This window comes from Entelurus aequoreus, linkage group LG02 (assembly GCF_033978785.1).
Source record: "Entelurus aequoreus isolate RoL-2023_Sb linkage group LG02, RoL_Eaeq_v1.1, whole genome shotgun sequence".
Classification (NCBI taxonomy): Eukaryota; Metazoa; Chordata; class Actinopteri; order Syngnathiformes; family Syngnathidae; genus Entelurus; species Entelurus aequoreus.
Genome location: NC_084732.1, coordinates 92278705 through 92298298, shown reverse-complemented (window position 1 = coordinate 92298298; position 19594 = coordinate 92278705). Strand labels below are relative to the sequence as shown.

At 37.2% G+C, this 19594-nt stretch overlaps 1 protein-coding gene across 19 annotated transcripts in view; it reads right to left on the bottom strand.

The window, feature by feature from the left end:
- baz2ba (bromodomain adjacent to zinc finger domain, 2Ba) overlaps positions 1 to 19594 on the bottom strand; it is a 256146-nt gene that overhangs the window by 91731 nt on the left and 144821 nt on the right. For all 19 annotated transcript variants that reach the window (XM_062035145.1, XM_062035142.1, XM_062035141.1 and 16 more), the window contains 5 exons: positions 7658 to 7837; positions 7417 to 7575; positions 5677 to 5864; positions 3397 to 3591; positions 2832 to 3332 (listed from right to left, as the gene is read on the bottom strand). In XM_062035145.1, coding sequence (XP_061891129.1) covers positions 2832 to 3332; positions 3397 to 3591; positions 5677 to 5864; positions 7417 to 7575; positions 7658 to 7837 — 1223 coding nt within the window. The remainder of the gene's footprint in view (positions 1 to 2831; positions 3333 to 3396; positions 3592 to 5676; positions 5865 to 7416; positions 7576 to 7657; positions 7838 to 19594) is intronic.

The window sequence follows — 19594 nt, the reverse complement described above, 5'->3', positions numbered from 1 at the left end:
CATTTAGTAGGATGATCTCATCTAAAGACGGCTTGCAGATTACTTCTGTTTCACAATAAGGACTCAAGTATGTCAAGAATGAATTCTCATTAAGTGATTTCTCATGTGAACACAGTCTGACCCGCATGACGTCATGCAGGAAGTAAACAATGGCGTCCACTACAGTCGCTCTCAGTCTCTTTTTTTTTTTAGATTTTGTGTCAACATTTTCTGAACTGAAGTATTGCGAAGAAGGAAGTATTTTGGTTCTGGACGTTTTACGAGATATTGTTCTTGGAGGTTGGCGAGCAGTCAAGAGACAGAGTGCTGGAACTTTCACGTCAGTTCCTAAAACTTTCACGTCAGTTTCTAAAACATTGTATTTTCAACTGATTTCTGCTAAAAATAAAATAAAATAAAAAATATATATATATTATATATATATATATATATATATATATATATATATATATATATATATATATATATATATATATATATATATATATATATATATATATATTTTAGACATGTATCTCGTGCACATGAGATACATGTCTAAAAAAAGATATATAATAATAATAATTAAATATATATATATTTTTTATAACTTTCTAAAAGTCATTTTCGGTACAGTAAGAAAACAACAAAATATACATTTTTTGGTTATTTATTTACCAAATTTGCAAAATCTTCCACCAAAACTATTTGTCTTAGTGTAATATTTGATGTGAAGTAATGGGAACCTTGGATAGGTCAATAATTCATAATAACATTGATTTTGATTCAATATTATGTTTTGAGCAATGACAGTATGAAAGAAAAAACAACAACTTTGTTTTATTAGTCGACATTGCAACTTTTTCTAAATGACATTTAACCTTTAAGCTTTTTATTTCACATTTGTTATGTTTTTGTTTATTTTGATAGTATTTTTAGAATGTGCCGTGGGTCTTTAAAACATTAGCTGTGGGCCGCTAATGGCACACTTTTGACACCCCTGCTATAGATAATAACAAATTAAATGTGATAAATTTATGGATAAAAATCAGAGCCTAATGACGCATGCGCGTTTATCATAACTCTCTCTCTCTCTCTGTCTCTGCCCCTCCCTCACCAATGCTGCTGCTTTGTTTTGATTTTAACCCCTTCTTAACCCTGAACGTACATTGAAAATACACGCAACCCTAACTCAAATTGCCGGACATTTGAGGCATTTAAGAAACTCCGCAAAAGAAGACATGTCCGGTGAAAAGAGGACGTATGGTCAGTCTATCCTAGCCCGTTAGCTGCTAGCATGCCGTGTGTTGTGCCTCGGTGTGCATTGTTTACACAACGTGAGTTACGCTACTTAATATGTCCGTGTGGAAACTCGTTCGGTACACCTCCGAACCGAACCGGAACCCCCGTACCGAAACGGTTCAATACAAATCCACATATCGTTACACCCCTAGCATACATACATATATATACATATACACGTGTGTATATATATATATATATATATATATATATATATATATATATATATATATATATATATATACATTCATACATATATACACACACACACACATATATATATATATATATACATATATATATTATATATATATATATATATATATATATACATATATATATATATACATATATATATATATATACATATATATATATATATATACACATACATATATATACATACATATATTGAATAAAAAATACACATGTAGATACATACATATATACATATACACATGTATATATATATATATTCATACATATATACACACATACATATACACATATATATATATATATCCATATATATACATACATACATATATAGAATAAAAAATTGTTTAATGTGATATTACTATTTTGTCTACATTGAGTGTTTTCCATGCTTGTGTTGACATTTACTAATATATATATATATATATATATATATATATATATATATATATATATATATATATATATATATATATATATATATATATATATATATATATATATATACATATATATATATATATATACATACATACATACATATATAGAATAAAAAAATGTTTAATGTGATATTACTATTTTGTCTACATTGAGTGTTTTCCATGCTTGTGTTGACATTTACTAATATATATATATATATATATATATATATATATATATATATATATATATATATATATATATATATATATATATATATATATATATATGTATATATAATCTGAGGAAGATTGTATTTTAAATAAAAAAGTTTACATTTATTATATTTTTTTCCTGGTCCTTATTTTCCATAGTTCATAAAAAATATAAACAATTATCTTTATCGACTGATATCGTGATACTGTTTTTCAGCAATATCGCCCAGCCCTACATTCAATGACAGTAGTAAATCGCTATATTAGCTAAAACACAAAGCTTGGCAGTACATGCTAAAAGCCATAAGAGGGCGAATATCATGTTTAAAGCACATCTCTGCCGTGTTTTTAATGAACACGTGGGCCTACTATGCTACTGAATATTAATGTTGGACATAATGGTCATATGTGCATGGCTGCGGAATTAAAGAAAACAGTGTAATATTAGCCGGAAAAGTTGCCACGCTAATGTTAGCATGCTAACGTTACGAAGCTAGCACATGACTGAGTAAGAAGAAATATCAAAAGGCAGTTTTTGTTGGTGTCAAACAAGCTAGCATAAAAGGTTAGCACGCTATTATAATGTGAACGGGCCCATAAATAAAAGCTTTGCCTCGTTTATAATGAATACTTAGGCTCACTACGCTACTGCAGGTTGGAGGTCCTACCTGTTGCACCACGGCCCCAACAGCCACTCACCTGTTTCAGTCTAAACTCGTTGATCTGCGCCAGAGAGTCTTCCAGCAGCTTCCTGCGGTTGGCCTTGGCGGCGCCAACAGCGGCGTGCTGCGGCGGCCTCAGTGGCGACTTCAGCGGGCTCGATGAGGTCAGAGCAAAATGTTTCGGGGAGGTAGATAGCGGGAAGGCCGAGGGCACCGAAACAGGCTTGGGGGAGGAGGCCAGGGCGAGGGGCCGGTGCTGCGGGGAGGGCAGCAGTTTGGGCGAGGAAGAACTGGACAGGGTCTTTGGGGAGGTGGTGAGGGCCATGGGGGACGAGGACTCCCGGGCCAGGAGAGACAACTTGGAGGTGGCGGCCAGACCCGTGGACTGGATCACGCTGAAGTGTTTCTGCTGCCCCTCGGGTCTAGACGAGGTCGGGGACAGGACCGGGGGGATGAGGGAGAGGACTGTTGGTATGTGCTTGTCCTGGCTCCGCCCACAGGGTGCCACGCTGCTCCTTCCGGTCGGCGGTACCAGAACCTGGGCGGCAACACAGGACTCCTGTGACTTCTAGAACACACGCATGTTCACCAAGGGTCTTTACCTTCTTCTTTAGTCGCTTCTCAGAGTCGGACAGTTCTTTGTCCTCGTCCTCGTCCTCGTCCTCCTCGTCCTCTTCCTCGTCCTCCGCCAGGTCCTCGGGGTCGCTGCTGAGGGAGCCCTCGCTCGAGCTGTCCGAGGACGTGCCCGTCTCGCTGTTGCTCGCGCCGCTGGCCTCCGTCGTCTTCTTGCGCTGTCTCTGAGGAAACAATGTTCACTCCTGGGTCATTCCCGTGAGAACCCTGCGTGTGGCCCCACGCAGTAAGGAGCGGGACTGTGCAGGGCTCGCTGCAGTGTGCTCAAAGCACCACCGGATGGCGTTTGTGAGCAGATAATACTCACTCACGCTTTAAGTGAGTCTCTACAATGTTTATAATGTCATCATAATATATCATATTAATAATAATAATAATATTAGTAATAATAATGCAAGTAACCATTTAAAAGGGCATAATAATCATAATATATAATAATAATAATACAAGCAACCATTTAAAAGGATATAATAATCATAGTATATAATAATACTAAAATGTAAGTAACCATTTAAAAGGGTATAATAATCATAATATATAATAATAATAGTAATGCAAGTAGCCATTTAAAAGGTGTAATAATCATAATATATAATAAATAAATAATAAATAATAATAAATAATAATAATAATAATAATACAAGTAACCATTTAAAAGGATATAATAATCATAGTATATAATAATACTGTAATACATGTAACCATTTAAAAGGGTATAATAATCATAATATATAATAATAATAATAGTAATGCAAGTAACCATTTAAAAGGGTGTAATAATAATAATAATCCAAGTAACCATTTAAAAGGATATAATAATCATAGTATATAATAATACTAATAATAATGTAAGTAACCATTTAAAAGGGTGTAATAATATATAATAAAAGTAATGCAAGTAACCATTTAAAAGGGTATAATAATCATAACATATAATAATAATAATAATAATAATGCAACTAACCATTTAAAAGGGCATAATAATCATAATACATAATAATAATAAAGCATGTAGCCATTTAAAAGGGTATGATAATCATAACATATTATAATAATAATAATAATAATAATAATAATACAAGTAACCATTTAAAAATTTATGATAATCATAATGTATAATAGTAATGCAAGTAACAATTTAAAAGGATATAATCTTAATATATAATAATAATAATAATAATGCAAGTAACCATTTAAAAGGGTATAATAATCATAATATATAATAATAATAAAGCATGTAGCCATTTAAAAGGGTATGATTATCATAACATATAATAATAATAATACAAGTAACCATTTAAAAATGTATAATAATCATAATGTATAATAGTAATGCAAGTAACAATTTAAAAGGATATAATCTTAATATAATAATAATAATAATAATAATAATGCAAGTAACCATTTAAAAGGGTATAATAATCATAATATATAATAATAATAAAGCATGTAGCCATTTAAAAGGGTATGATAATCATAACATATAATAATAATAATAATACAAGTAACCATTTAAAAATGTATAATAATCATAATGTACAATAGTAATGCAAGTAACAATTCAAAAGGATATAATCTTAATATATAATAATAATAATAATAATAATAATGCAAGTAACCATCTAAAAGGGTATAATAATCATAATATAGAATAATAATAAAGCATGTAGCCATTTAAAAGGGTATGATAATCATAACATATAATAATAATAATACAAGTAACCATTTAAAAATGTATAATAATCATAATGTATAATAGTAATGCAAGTAACAATTTAAAAGGATATAATCATAATATATATAATAATAATAATAATAATAATGCAAGTAACCATTTAAAAGGGTATAACAATCATAATAAATAATAATAATAATAATGCAAGTAAAAAATTAAAATAATATAATAACATATAATAATAATAATAATGCAAGTAACCATTTAAAAAGGTATAATAATCATAATATTTAATAATAATAATAATAATGCAAGTAACCATTTAAAAGGATATACAATTATTTCTCGTTACTGTAGAATTGTTTACCATTGCACTGTAATTGTAAGGTAAATAACTTTATCCAAAACAAATATATAATATTTATTACTATTTTTTATTATACTTTACTTCTGTTACAGTGTATATGTAGTATTTATTACTATTTTTCATTACATGTTACTTCTGTTACTATATATATATATGTTTAATTTAATACTATTTCACTAATTGTAGCTGGATTTGTGTCTGACTTACCCTCTCCTTGTTTTTTTGGAGGTCATTTCCCAGGAGATGATCAGGACTCATCTGACAGGGACTGTTGGAGGTCTCGGTGTTTTTGGTTAGACTGCTTGACGTCTGGGCGGGGGCGGGACTTGCAGAGAAGCTTCCTGTCTGCATGCTAGGAGGACACAGCCCGCCGCCGTTTACCGCCCCGTTCACTCCTTGGAACACAAAGCAGACACTCGTTGGCCATTTCTCTTCTTGCAGACGCTGTCGTGAAATATCAGGCGAGAATTGATCCGGGCAAGTCGGGATATTGATTAGTGCGTCTTCACATGCTGGCTGTGAGATGAACAAGCCCGCTACAACCCAATGACGCCAGCCAGGAAATAAGACATGGAAAGACTCTGTGGAATTAGAAGGATACAAAAAAGAATTGGGAGGGTAGTGTGTTCTTGGCGGAGGTCCATCGATTATCAGCAACGATATCAGTATCGGCCTTTTTTTTACAACCACAACAAAACTCCATTAGCAGATACAACATATACACACGGTACCAGTATTTTGTACTAATAAATACTAATTAGTAAAGTACATCGTAATAACCACTGCTTTTGCCGGGAAATCCAGTTTTTGTCCTTCTTTCCAATTCCGTCCACAAGTATTTAGTATTAATAAATAATAATGACTACTGCTTTTGCAGGGAAATCCAGTTTTTGTCCTTTACCAGTATTTAGGAATAATAAGGAATAATAAAGAATAATTAGTAAAGCCCATCATAATGGCCACTGCTTTTGCCGGGAAATCCAGCTTTTGTCCTTCTTTCCTGGCATCTTTCCAATTCCGTCTACCAGTATTTAGTATTAATACATAATAATTAGTAAAGTACATCATAATGACTACTGCTTATGCCGGGAAATCCAGTTTTTGTCCTTCTTTCCTGGCGTCTTTCCAATTCCGTCTACCAGTATTTAGTATTAATAAATAATAATTAGTAAAATACACCGTAATAACCACTGCTTTTGCCGGGAAATCCCATTTTTGTCCTTCTTTCCTGGCGTCTTTCCAATTCCGTCTACCAGTATATAGTATCAATAAATAATAATTAGTAAAGTACATCGTAATAACCACTGCTTTTGCCGGGAAATCCCATTTTTGTCCTTCTTTCCTGGCGTCTTTCCAATTCCGTCTACCAGTATATAGTATCAATAAATAATAATTAGTCAAGTACATCGTAATAACCACTGCTTTTGCCGGGAAATCCCATTTTTGTCCTTCTTTCCTGGCATCTTTCCAATTCCGTCTACCAGTATTTAGTATTAATACATAATAATTAGTAAAGTACATTGTAATGACTACTGCTTATGCCGGGAAATCCAGTTTTTGTCCTTCTTTCCTGGCGTCTTTCCAATTCCGTCTACCAGTATTTAGTATTAATAAATAATAATTAGTAAAGTACATTGTAATGACTACTGCTTATGCCGGGAAATCCAGTTTTTGTCCTTCTTTCCTGGCGTCTTTCCAATTCCGTCTACCAGTATTTAGTATTAATAAATAATAATTAGTAAAGTACATTATAATGACTACTGCTTTTGCCGGGAAATCCAGTTTTTGTGTGTGTATTTTTTTTTAACCAAAAATGGCATGTTGTACTTTTGCAATAATTCCTAACATTGAGTTATTTATGCGTCAGTTCCAAAACATCAAAAGGTGTCAGTTTAAGGGAGTAAACAATAACCAGAAGGGGATGTGAACAAGGGGAAGGTGACATACCTTTAGGTGAGGCCAGGCTGTTCTTGCCAGGCATTCTTAAAGGAAGAGGAGTGCTGTGATTTGGCTGAATGTGCGGGGTGAAGAACGGAGGGAACCCTATAAAGGAAGGAAGAAAGGCGGCGGCTCCTCGGCCATGAACTTCAGCACTCCGCCACCAGTCTGTCATGGAGGCACAGAAGACACCGGATGACACCACAGCACAAACACCAACACAACACCTTCCCTGGCGGCCATGTTGTACCGGAGAGGGCTCCCAGCTGGGGGTGAGCGGCCAGAGCGGCGGACATGCCAAGCGAGCCCAGGCCGCCAAACTCGGGCCGGCCCACTCCGGCGGTGTAGAGCGCTCCGAAGGCGGGGTGGTTGACCAGAGGGAAGGCACTTGACATGAAGGGCTGCTCTCCTGCGGCGGCCAACAGGCGGCCTGAGAAGGATCCAAGCAGGAAGTCTTGAAGAAATGTGCTCGACTTCACTCTTTTGCAACACTTTTTCATGCAAGGCACATAACAAATCCAGAGGCACACCACCAGCAGAAAATGTTCAAAAATTAAACTCCACCGGGTCTTATTTTGAGTTTGTTGGTGTTTTCCTGTGTGTAATGCTTTAGTTCATGTCTTGCGCTCTTATTTTGGTGGCCCTTCCTGTTTTGTTGGGTGTTTTCCTGTGTGTAGTGCTTTAGTTCATGTCTTGCGCTCTTAATTTGGTGGCCCTTCCTGTTTTGTTGGTGTTTTCCCGTAGCAGTTTTATGTCTTCCTTTGAGCGCTTTGTGTTGTGTTAGCAAGCAAGGCTATTTACGTTGTTGCTATCCTGATTGTCATGTCATGTAAGTTTTTGCTGTCGTCCAGCATTCTGTTTCTGTTTACTTTGTAGCCAGTTCAGTTTTACTTTCGTTTTGCATAGCCATGGCCTTTTCCTTTCTCTTTCCCTTTTGTTAATTTTTGGTTTAAGCATTACATACCTTTTTCATGTACGGATGTACTTGTGGACGCCGTAAGTTTTTGCTGTCGTCCAGCATTCTGTTTCTGTTTACTTTGTAGCCAGTTCAGTTTTACTTTTGTTTTGCACAGCATTGCCTTTCCCTTTCGTTCATGATTGGTTAAAGCATTACATACTTTTTACCGATGCACCCTGCCTCCCGCTGTGGTCTGCATGTTGGGATCAAAACAAACCATCCTGTCTCACCGACACATTCCGACTTTTACAAAGCACTTAACTACCTGCCGCCACCTACTGATATGGAGTATTACGTGGTTACCCTGCAGAGTTTTACACAGCACAGACACTAAGCAACGCCACATTGTTTGCAGATTATAATTATTGATTTGCTAAAATATTTTTGGGACCAATTAGGGAAATTGCATAATTTCCTACGGCACACCAGACAATATCTCACGGCACAGTGGTTGGAAAACACCGCTCTAGTTCACACTAAACACTCTTATTTCTACTAATACAATCATCACTTTCTTCATCATGCACGACGTTGACTTTCAACGTGATGCTGACTCAACATGTCAGGTTCCTTTAAGAAGAACTTCACACAGGAAGTCAGAATTAAAACACAAACGGAAGTGAGTGTTTAGTAACCAGATTGAAACAAAAGGATATTTCTCCTTTAAAGGAAAGCTGGCAGAAGTTTTTTTTTTTTTTTTTTTTAAAGCTCAGAAGTATATACCAGAATGTATTTAGATACTTTTCCAAATAAAAGGGGACAATAAAGATACGTCATTATTGGTTTTATTTGAACAGAAACTGTTATGATACACTAAAAATATGTTTCTTACTGCAATGAAAGAAGAAGGTATGCATGAAAAAAAAGACAACTTGTCTTTTAGTAGTAAGTAAGCAAACAAAGTCTCCTAGTTAGTCAGTTGTGTCAAAATGCAATCAAGTAAATAAAAGTAGTATTCACGACACCACTGATACTTTCTTTACTGCAGAACGTTTGTGGATGACGAGCAAAAATAAGGAAATAACTTTTGAGAGGAAACGAGTTGTCTTTACTCCACAAAATGTAGCGTAAAAGAAGCCAAACCGTGGTCCTAAAACCAGGTAGGGACCGTAGTGCTGTTACACCTGTACTGTTACACCTGTACTGTTACACCTCTAGTAAACACAATGATGCATATGAACACAATGTTAGCATATATTACCTGTAGTGTTACACCTGTAGTAAACACAATGGTGTACAAACCCCAAAAGCAGTGAAGTTGTCACGTTGTGTAAATGGTAAATAAAAAGAGAATCCAACAAATCCTTTTCAACTTATATTCAATTGAAAAGACTGCAAAGACGAGATATTTAACGTTTGAACTGGAAAACTTTGTTATTTTTTGCAAATATTAGCTCATTTGGAATTTGATGCCTGCGACTTGTTTCAAAAAAGCTGGCACAAGTGGCAAAAAAAGACTGAGAAAGTTGAGGAATGCTCATCAAAGACTTATTTGGAACATCCCACAGGTGAACAGGCTAATTGGGAACAGGTGGGTGCCATGATTGGGTATAAAAGCAGCTTCCATGAAATGCTCAGTCGTTCACAAACAAGGACGTGGGCGAGGGTCACCACTTTGTCAACAAATGCCTGAGCAAATTGTTTAAGGACAACATTTCTCAACCAGCTGTTGCAAGGAATTTAGGGATTTCACCATCTACGCTCCGTAATATCATCAAAAGGTTCAGAGAATGTGGAGAAATCACTGAAGGTAAGCGGCAATGCCTGTGACCTTCCATCCCACAGGCCGGTACTGCACCAAAAAGCGACATAAGTGTGTAAAGGATATCACCACATGGGCTCAGGAACACTTCAGAAACCCACTGTCAGTAACTACAGTTGGTCGCTACATCTGTAAGTGTAAGTTAAAACTCTCCAATGCAAAGTGAAAGCCCATTTATCAACAACACCCAGAAACGCCGCCGGCTTCCCTGGGCCTGAGCTCATCTAAGATGGACTCATGCAAAGTGGAAAAGTGTTCTGTGGTCTGACGAGTCCACATTTCAAATTGTTTTTGGAAACTGTGGACGTCGTGTCCTCCGGACCAAAGAGGAAAAGAACCAACTGGACTGTTCTAGGCGCAAAGTGTAAAAGGCAGCATGTGTGATGGTATGGGGTGTATTAGTGGCCAAGACATGGGTAACTTACACATCTGTGAAGGCACCATTAATGCAGAAAGGTACATACAGCTTTTGGAGCAACATATGTTGCCATCCAAGCAACGTTACCATGGACGCCCCTGCTTATTTCAGCAAGACAATGCCAAGCCACGTGTTACATCAACGTGGCTTCATAGTAAAAGAGTGCGGGTACTAGACTGGCCTGCCTGTAGTCCAGACATTGAAAATGTGTGGCAGCTAAAATCTGAGAAGGGAGACTGTTGAACAACTTAAGCTGATACATCAAGCAAGAATGGAAAGAATTCCACTTCAAAAATGTGTCTTTTCAGTTCCAAAACCTTTACTGAGTGTTGTTAAAAGGAAAGGCCATGTAACACACTGGTAAAAATGCCTTTTTTGCAATGTGTTGCTGCCATTACATTCTAAGTTCATGATTATTTGAAGAAAATAACAAAGTTTGTCAGAGTGAACATGAAATATCTTGTCTTTGCAGTCTATTCAATTGAATATAAGTTGAAAAGGATTTTTTGTATTCTCTTTTTATTTACCATTTACACAACTTGACAACTTCACTGCTTCTGTACAACATGTGTTGTCTTCATTATAACACTTATAAGTAGGGATGTCCGATAATGGCTTTTTGCCGACATCCGATATTGTCCAACTCTTTAATTACCGATACCGATATCAACCGATACCGATATCAACCGATACCGATATCAACCGATATATGCAGTCGTGGAATTAACACATTATTATGCCTAATTTGGACAACCAGGTATGGTGAAGATAAGGTACTTTTTAAAAAAAATAAAAAAAATAAGATAATTAAATTAGAAAACATTTCTTGAATAAAAAGAAAGTACAACAATATAAAAACAGTTACATAGAAACTAGTAATTAATGAAAATGAGTAAAATGAAGTGTTAAAGGTTAGTACTATTAGTGGAGCAGCAGCACGCACAATCATGTGTGCTTACGGACTGTATCCTTGCAGGACTGTATTGATATATAATGCTTACGGACTGTATCCCTTGCAGACTGTATTGATATATATTGATATATAATGCTTACGGACTGTATCCCTTGCAGACTGTATTGATATATATTGATATATAATGTAGGAACCAGAATATGATAACAGAAAGAAATGGGGGAGGAGGTTTTTTGGGTTGGTGCACTAATTGTAAGTGTATCTTGTGGTTTTTTATGTTGATTTAATAAATAAAATAAAAAAATAAAAATTACAAACGATACAGATAATAAAAAAAAACGATACCGATAATTTCCGATATTACATTTTAACGCATTTATCGGCCGATAATATAAGACTTTAAAGTCATTTTGATAGTAGGCTAATATAGCTAATATAGACACTTACATCATGTGTTGTCTTCATTATAACACTTATATAAGACTTTAAAAGTCATTTTGATAGTAGGCTAATATAACTAATATAGACACTTACATCATGTGTTGTCTTCATTACAACACTTATAAAGTCATTTTGATAGTAGGCTAATATAGCTAATATAGACACTTACATCATGTGTTGTCTTCATTATAACACTTACCGGTATATAAGACTTATAAAGTCATTTTGATAGTAGGCTAATATAGCTAATATAGACACTTACATCATGTGTTGTCTTCATGATAACACTTATATAAGACTTATAAAGTCATTTTTGATAGTAGGCTAATATAGACACTTACATCATGTGTTGTCTTCATTATAACACTTATATAAGACTTTTAAAGTCATTTTGATAGTAGGCTAATATAGACACTTACATCATGTGTTGTCTTCATTATAACACTTATATAAAGACTTTAAAAGTCATTTTGATAGTAGGCTAATATAGCTAATATAGACACTTACATCATGTGTTGTCTTCATTATAACACTTATATAAGACTTTTAAAGTCATTTTGATAGTAGGCTAACATAGACACTTACATCATGTGTTGTCTTCATAATGAGGCATTTAATTGTTTGTGGTTCCAGACAGATTAGTTTTGAGTATTTTTGGCCGCTCTTCTGGCCTAAACTTCCAGAGAATGTTCTAATCATTCAGCACTGGACTATTTGTGTACTACTCTGCTATGAAAACATGTGACCTGGAGCACATCTTCTGAAAAATGAGAGGGAGTGTAAACCCTCTTCTATCCTTTTGCTATTCAATTTCCCCGCTGAAGAATACTTCATCAACATCGCGGCCGCCGAGCGCCTTCCTGAGCACAATCATTTGTGGCAGGGCGGCTGCCGCGTATCACCTCCTCCCGCAGTCACGTATTACCTCCTCCCGCAGTCACACGCAATTTACTGCCAGCATATTTCATGCAAATTCAATTTCTATTCTGGAAAAGGAGAGCGTGCCTGCGTGGTGCCTCCGCATGAGCCCGCTGACACACACACGGGAAGAAAAGGAGAGTGTTGTGCGAGGTGCCGATGAATATGTCAAACTTCAGAAATACTACACTGCCTCTTTTAAAACACTACACTATTTGTATTGCAATACAATCACACGGGGGACTGTAATCCAACATGGCCATGGAAGTTGTTTAAGATTGAACTAACGTGTGTAAGACGTAACCATGACGACGGAAGTTGTTTAAGATTGAACTAACGTGTGTAAGGCGTAACCATGACGACGGAAGTTGTTTAAGATTGAACTAACGTGTGTAAGACGTAAGGACGTAACCATGACGACAGAAGTTGTTTAAGACTGAACTAACGTGTGTAAGACGTAAGGACGTAACCATGACGACGGAAGTTGTTTAAGATTGAACTAACGTGTGTAAGACGTAACCATGACGACGGAAGTTGTTTAAGATTGAACTAACGTGTGTAAGACGTAAGGATGTAACCATGACGACGGAAGTTGTTTAGGATTGAACTAACGTGTGTAAGACGTAAGGGCGTAACCATGACGACGGAAGTTGTTTAGGATTGAACTAACGTGTGTAAGACGTAAGGGCGTAACATGACGACGGAAGTTGTTTAAGATTGAACTAATGTGTGTAAGACGTAAGGACGTAACCATGACGACGGAAGTTGCTTAAGATTGAACTAACGTGTGTAAGTCGTAAGGACGTAACCATGACGACGGAAGTTGTTTAGGATTGAACTAACGTGTGTAAGACGTAAGGGCGTAACCATGACGACGGAAGTTGTTTAAGATTGAACTAATGTGTGTAAGACGTAACCATGACCATAACTGGAGTCACACAGAACCACTGGAGTATGTATTCAGCCATGTAGATAGTAACTGGAGTCACACAGAACCACTGGAGTATGTATTCAGCCATGTAGATAGTAACTGGAGTCACACAGAACCACAGGAGTATGTATTCAGCCATGTAGATAGTAACTGGAGTCACACAGAACCACAGGAGTATGTATTCAGCCATGTAGATAGTAACTGGAGTCACACAGAACCACAGGAGTATGTATTCAGCCATGTAGATAGTAACTGGAGTCACACAGAACCACTGGAGTATGTATTCAGCCATGTAGATAGTAACTGGAGTCACACAGAACCACTGGAGTATGTATTCAGCCATGTAGATAGTAACTGGAGTCACACAGAACCACTGGAGTATGTATTCAGCCATGTAGATAGTAACTGGAGTCACACAGAACCACAGGAGTATGTATTCAGCATGTAGATAGTAACTGGAGTCACACAGAACCACAGGAGTATGTATTCAGCCATGTAGATAGTAACTGGAGTCACACAGAATCACTGGAGTATGTATTCAGCATGTAGATAGTAACTGGAGTCACACAGAACCACAGGAGTATGTATTCAGCCATGTAGATAGTAACTGGAGTCACACAGAACCACAGGAGTATGTATTCAGCCATGTAGATAGTAACTGGAGTCACACAGAACCACAGGAGTATGTATTCAGCCATGTAGATAGTAACTGGAGTCACACAGAACCACAGGAGTATGTATTCAGCCATGTAGATAGTAACTGGAGTCACACAGAATCACTGGAGTATGTATTCAGCCATGTAGATAGTAACTGGAGTCACACAGAACCACAGGAGTATGTATTCAGCCATGTAGATAGTAACTGGAGTCACACAGAACCACAGGAGTATGTATTCAGCCATGTAGATAGTAACTGGAGTCACACAGAACCACTGGAGTATGTATTCAGCCATGTAGATAGTAACTGGAGTCACACAGAACCACTGGAGTATGTATTCAGGCCATGTAGATAGTAACTGGAGTCACACAGAACCACTGAGTATGTATTCAGCCATGTAGATAGTAACTGGAGTCACACCAGAACCACAGGAGTATGTATTCAGCCATGTAGATAGTAACTGGAGTCACACAGAACCACAGGGAGTATGTATTCAGCCATGTAGATAGTAACTGGAGTCACACAGAACCACAGGAGTATGTATTCAGCCATGTAGATAGTAACTGGAGTCCACACAGAACCACTGAGTATGTATTCAGCCATGTAGATAGTAACTGGAGTCACACAGAACCACAGGAGTATGTATTCAGCCATGTAGATAGTAACTGGAGTCACACAGAACCACAGGAGTATGTATTCAGCCATGTAGATAGTAACTGGAGTCACACAGAACCACAGGAGTATGTATTCAGCCATGTAGATAGTAACTGGAGTCACACAGAATCACTGGAGTATGTATTCAGCCATGTAGATAGTAACTGGAGTCACACAGAACCACAGGAGTATGTATTCAGCCATGTAGATAGTAACTGGAGTCACACAGAACCACAGGAGTATGTATTCAGCCATGTAGATAGTAACTGGAGTCACCACAGAATCACTGGAGTATGTATTCAGCCATGTAGATAGTAACTGGAGTCACACAGAACCACTGGAGTATGTATTCAGCCATGTAGATAGTAACTGGAGTCACACAGAACCACAGGAGTATGTATCAGCCATGTAGATAGTAACTGGAGTCACACAGAACCACAGGAGTATGTATTCAGCCATGTAGATAGTAACTGGAGTCACACAGAACCACAGGAGTATGTATTCAGCCATGTAGATAGTAACTGAGTCACACAGAACCACTGGAGTATGTATTCAGCCATGTAGATAGTAACTGGAGTCACACAGAACCACAGGAGTATGTATTCAGCCATGTAGATAGTAACTGGAGTCACACAGAACCACAGGAGTATGTATTCAGCCATGTAGATAGTAACTGGAGTCACACAGAACCACAGGAGTATGTATTCAGCCATGTAGATAGTAACTGGAGTCACACAGAACCACAGGAGTATGTATTCAGCCATGTAGATAGTAACTGGAGTCTAAGGGACGCAGGAGGGGCGTGGCCTTGGTGGTGCCTTCAAGGCCCTCATTAGAATATGTCGAGCGAGCGTGTAAGAAGATAAATGAGTGCCTTCCTTCCCAAAGTGACACCTGCAAATGCCTTCAATATTAATGCAGCCTCCGGAAGGCCAATAATTACATCCAAACATTTGAAGCGAGGAGAGGAGAGGAGAGACATACCTCAGATTTACCTTCTCTCTCCTCTCCCTCTCCCTCTCCCTCTCCCTCTCCTTCTCCTCTCCCTCTCCCTCTCCCTCTCCCTCTCTCTCTCTCTCTCTCTCTCTCTCTCTCTCTCTCTCTCTCCCTCTCTCTCTCTCTCTCTCTCTCTCTCTCCTCTCTCTCTCTCTCTCTCTTCCCCTCCCTCTCTCTCTCTCTCTCTCTCTCCCTCTCTCTCTCCCTCTCTCTCTCTCTCTCTCTCTCCTCTCTCTCCCTCTCTCTCTCTCTCTCTCTCTCGCCCTCATTCTGTTCCAATCCTGGCTGACAAACTGCACCGCCTGCTTTTTTCTTGTTGGATGCAGCCGAGGGGATTAATTTGTTGTTTGTTGCAGTCAATCACATTTGCACAGTCAGATTTAACTTAATTGCATCCGTGAGTTGATCCCAGAAGGAGAGTTGCTAGCAGCGCACATCCGCCTTTATTCTGCACTGATATCCTCCTCCATGACCCCCGGCCCATGATGCTTCTACTCTGATATCCTCCTCATGACCGCCGCCCATGATACTTCTACTTCTGATATCCTCCTCCATGACCCCGGCCCATGATGCTTCTACTTCTGATATCCTCCTCCATGATGCTTCTACTTCTGATATCCTCCTCCATGACCCCGGCCCATGATGCTTCTACTTCTACTATCTTGTCTTTGCAGTCTATTCAATTGAATATAAGTTGAAAAGGATTTGCAAATCATTGTTCCATATTTTTCGGACTATAAGTGGCAGTTTTTTCCATAGTTTGGCCGGGGGTGCGACTTATACTCAGGAGCGACTTATGTGTGAAATGATTAACACATTAGCGTAAAATATCCAATAATATTATTTAATTCATTGACGGTAGAGACTAGACGTATAAGATTTCATGGGATTTAGCGATTAGGAGTGACAGATTGTTTGGTAACGTATAGCATGTTCTATATGTTATAGTTATTTGAATGACTCTTACATAATATGTTCGTTAACACATACATGCCAACCCTCCCGTTTTTAGCGGGAGACTCCCGGTATTCAGCGCCTCTCCCGACAACCTCCCGGCAGAGATTTTCTCCTGACAAACTCCCGGTATTCGGCCGGAGCTGGAGGGCCTACGCCCCCTCCAGCTCAATGCGGACCTGAGTGGGGACAGCCTGTTCTCACGTCCGCTTTCCCACAATATAAACAGCTTGCCTGCCCAATGACGTCATAACATCTACGGCTTTTAGAGAGTAGAGTGCACAACAAGGAGAGCGAGTTCTTGGTTTCTTATGTGGGTTTATTGTAGGCAGTTTCATTAACGTCCTCCCAGCGCGGTAACAACACACAACAACAGCAGTCACGTTTAGTCTACCGTAAAGCAGTTCGTCTGCAGTAAACAGCAATGTTGGGACACTCTTAAACAGGACAATACTGCCATTTATTGGATAGCCTGCAGAACAATGAAATTCAAGTATTTTATTTATATGTATATTAAAATTTAAAAAAAAAAAAAAAAAATATATATATATATATATATATATATATATATATATATATATATATATATATATATATATATATATATATATATAGCTAGAATTCACTAAAGTCAAGTATTTCATATATATATATATATATATATACATATATATTATATATATATATATATATATATATATATTATATATATATATATATATATATATATATATATATATATATATATATGAAATACTTGATTTGGTGAATTCTAGCTGTAAATATACTCTCTTCTTAACCACGCCCTTAGCCACGCCCCCCCCCCCCCCCCCACCTCCCGATATCGGAGGTCTCAAGGTTGGCAAGTATGACCGTTAACATACCAGGCACGTTCTCAGTTGGTTATTTATGCCTCATATAAGGTACACTTATTCAGCCTGTTGTTCACTATTCTTTAGACATTTTAAATTGCCTTTCAAATGTCTATCTTGCTGTTGGCTTTTATCAAATACATTTCCCCCAAAAATGCGACTTATACTCAGTGCGACTTATATATGTTTTTTCATTCTTTATTGTGCATTTTCGGCTGGTGCGACTTATACTCCGGAGCGACTTATACTCCGAAAAATACGGTATTCTCTTTTTATTTACCATTTACTAGAGATGCCGATATATTGCCGTTAAAATGTAATATTGGAAATTATCGTATCGGTTTTTTATTATCGGTTTCGTTTTTTTTTTTGTTGTTGTTGTTTTTTAATTAAATCAACATAAAAAACACAAGATACACTTACAATTAGTGCCACCAACCCAAAAAACCTCCCTCCCCCCATTTACACTCATTCACACAAAAGGGTTGTTTCTTTCTGTTATTAATATTCTGCTTCCTACATTATATATCAATATATATCAATACAGTCTGCAAGGGATACAGTCCGTAAGCATTATATATCAATATACATCAATACAGTCTGCAAGGGATACAGTCCGTAGCACACATGATTGTGCGTGCTGCTGCCTCCACTAATAGTACTAACCTTTAACAGTTAATTGTACTAATTTTCATTCATTACTAGTTTCTATGTAACTGTTTTTATATTGTTTTACTTTCTTTTTTTATTCAAGAAAATGTTTTTAATTTATTTATCTTATTTTACAATTTTTTTTAAAAAGTACCTTATCTTCACCATACCTGGTTGTCCAAATTAGCATAATAATGTGTTAATTCCACGACTGCATATATCGGTTGATATCGGTATCGGTAATTAAAGAGTTGGACAATATCGGATATCGGCAAAAAGCCATTATCGGACATCCCTACCATTTACACAACGTGACAACTTCACTGCTTTTGGGGTTTGTATTTGTACCCTTAAATAGGTCAATAATGAATAACAACATTGATTTTGATTCATTATTATTTTTTATCAGAGTCAAATTACATTCCACCTGTTTGCTCTTTAGTCCAGGTTTGAATGTTTTTTTGTGTGATAGTATTCCTAAAAGCTGCCGTACATTGGCCACTTGAAAGTGTGAGAGGAAGTGAATGAAGGCCTCCCATGTCTTCTCTTCTCTTCTCTACTGCCTGAGAGACTTTCCCTTTTAATTAACTTAAGACGTCGGGGGGGTAAAAAAGCGATGACTTTGCAGAAACTCTTCCAGCTTAAATGGACAGCATCCAGTACATAAGAGTTGCAGACTGAAAAGGATTTTTGCACAAAAGAAGTGGTTTGCTTGCAGAAAGTTCACAGAGCCTGCCTCTCATTTCATTTGATGCCGCGTCCAAAATCGCTTATCTGTAAATCTGAGCTCCGTAATAAGACTGGGGGATCACAAGCATGTTTAATGCATGAGGAAGGGGATGTTTTTAATGGCGTCCTCTTTGGAGCAACACCGACAACAAGAATGGCAAAAACAAGCGGCTTAATTTGACGCTTTCCTTCTTTTATCTCGTAAGGGAGAAATCAGCTTACACTCGAGAAAACCGTGTTGAGATGGATTTATGGCTCTTTGAAGGAGCCATCTTGGGGAGACCTACAAAACACCAGTTATTTTTCTTACAAGTCAAAGATACAATCACTGA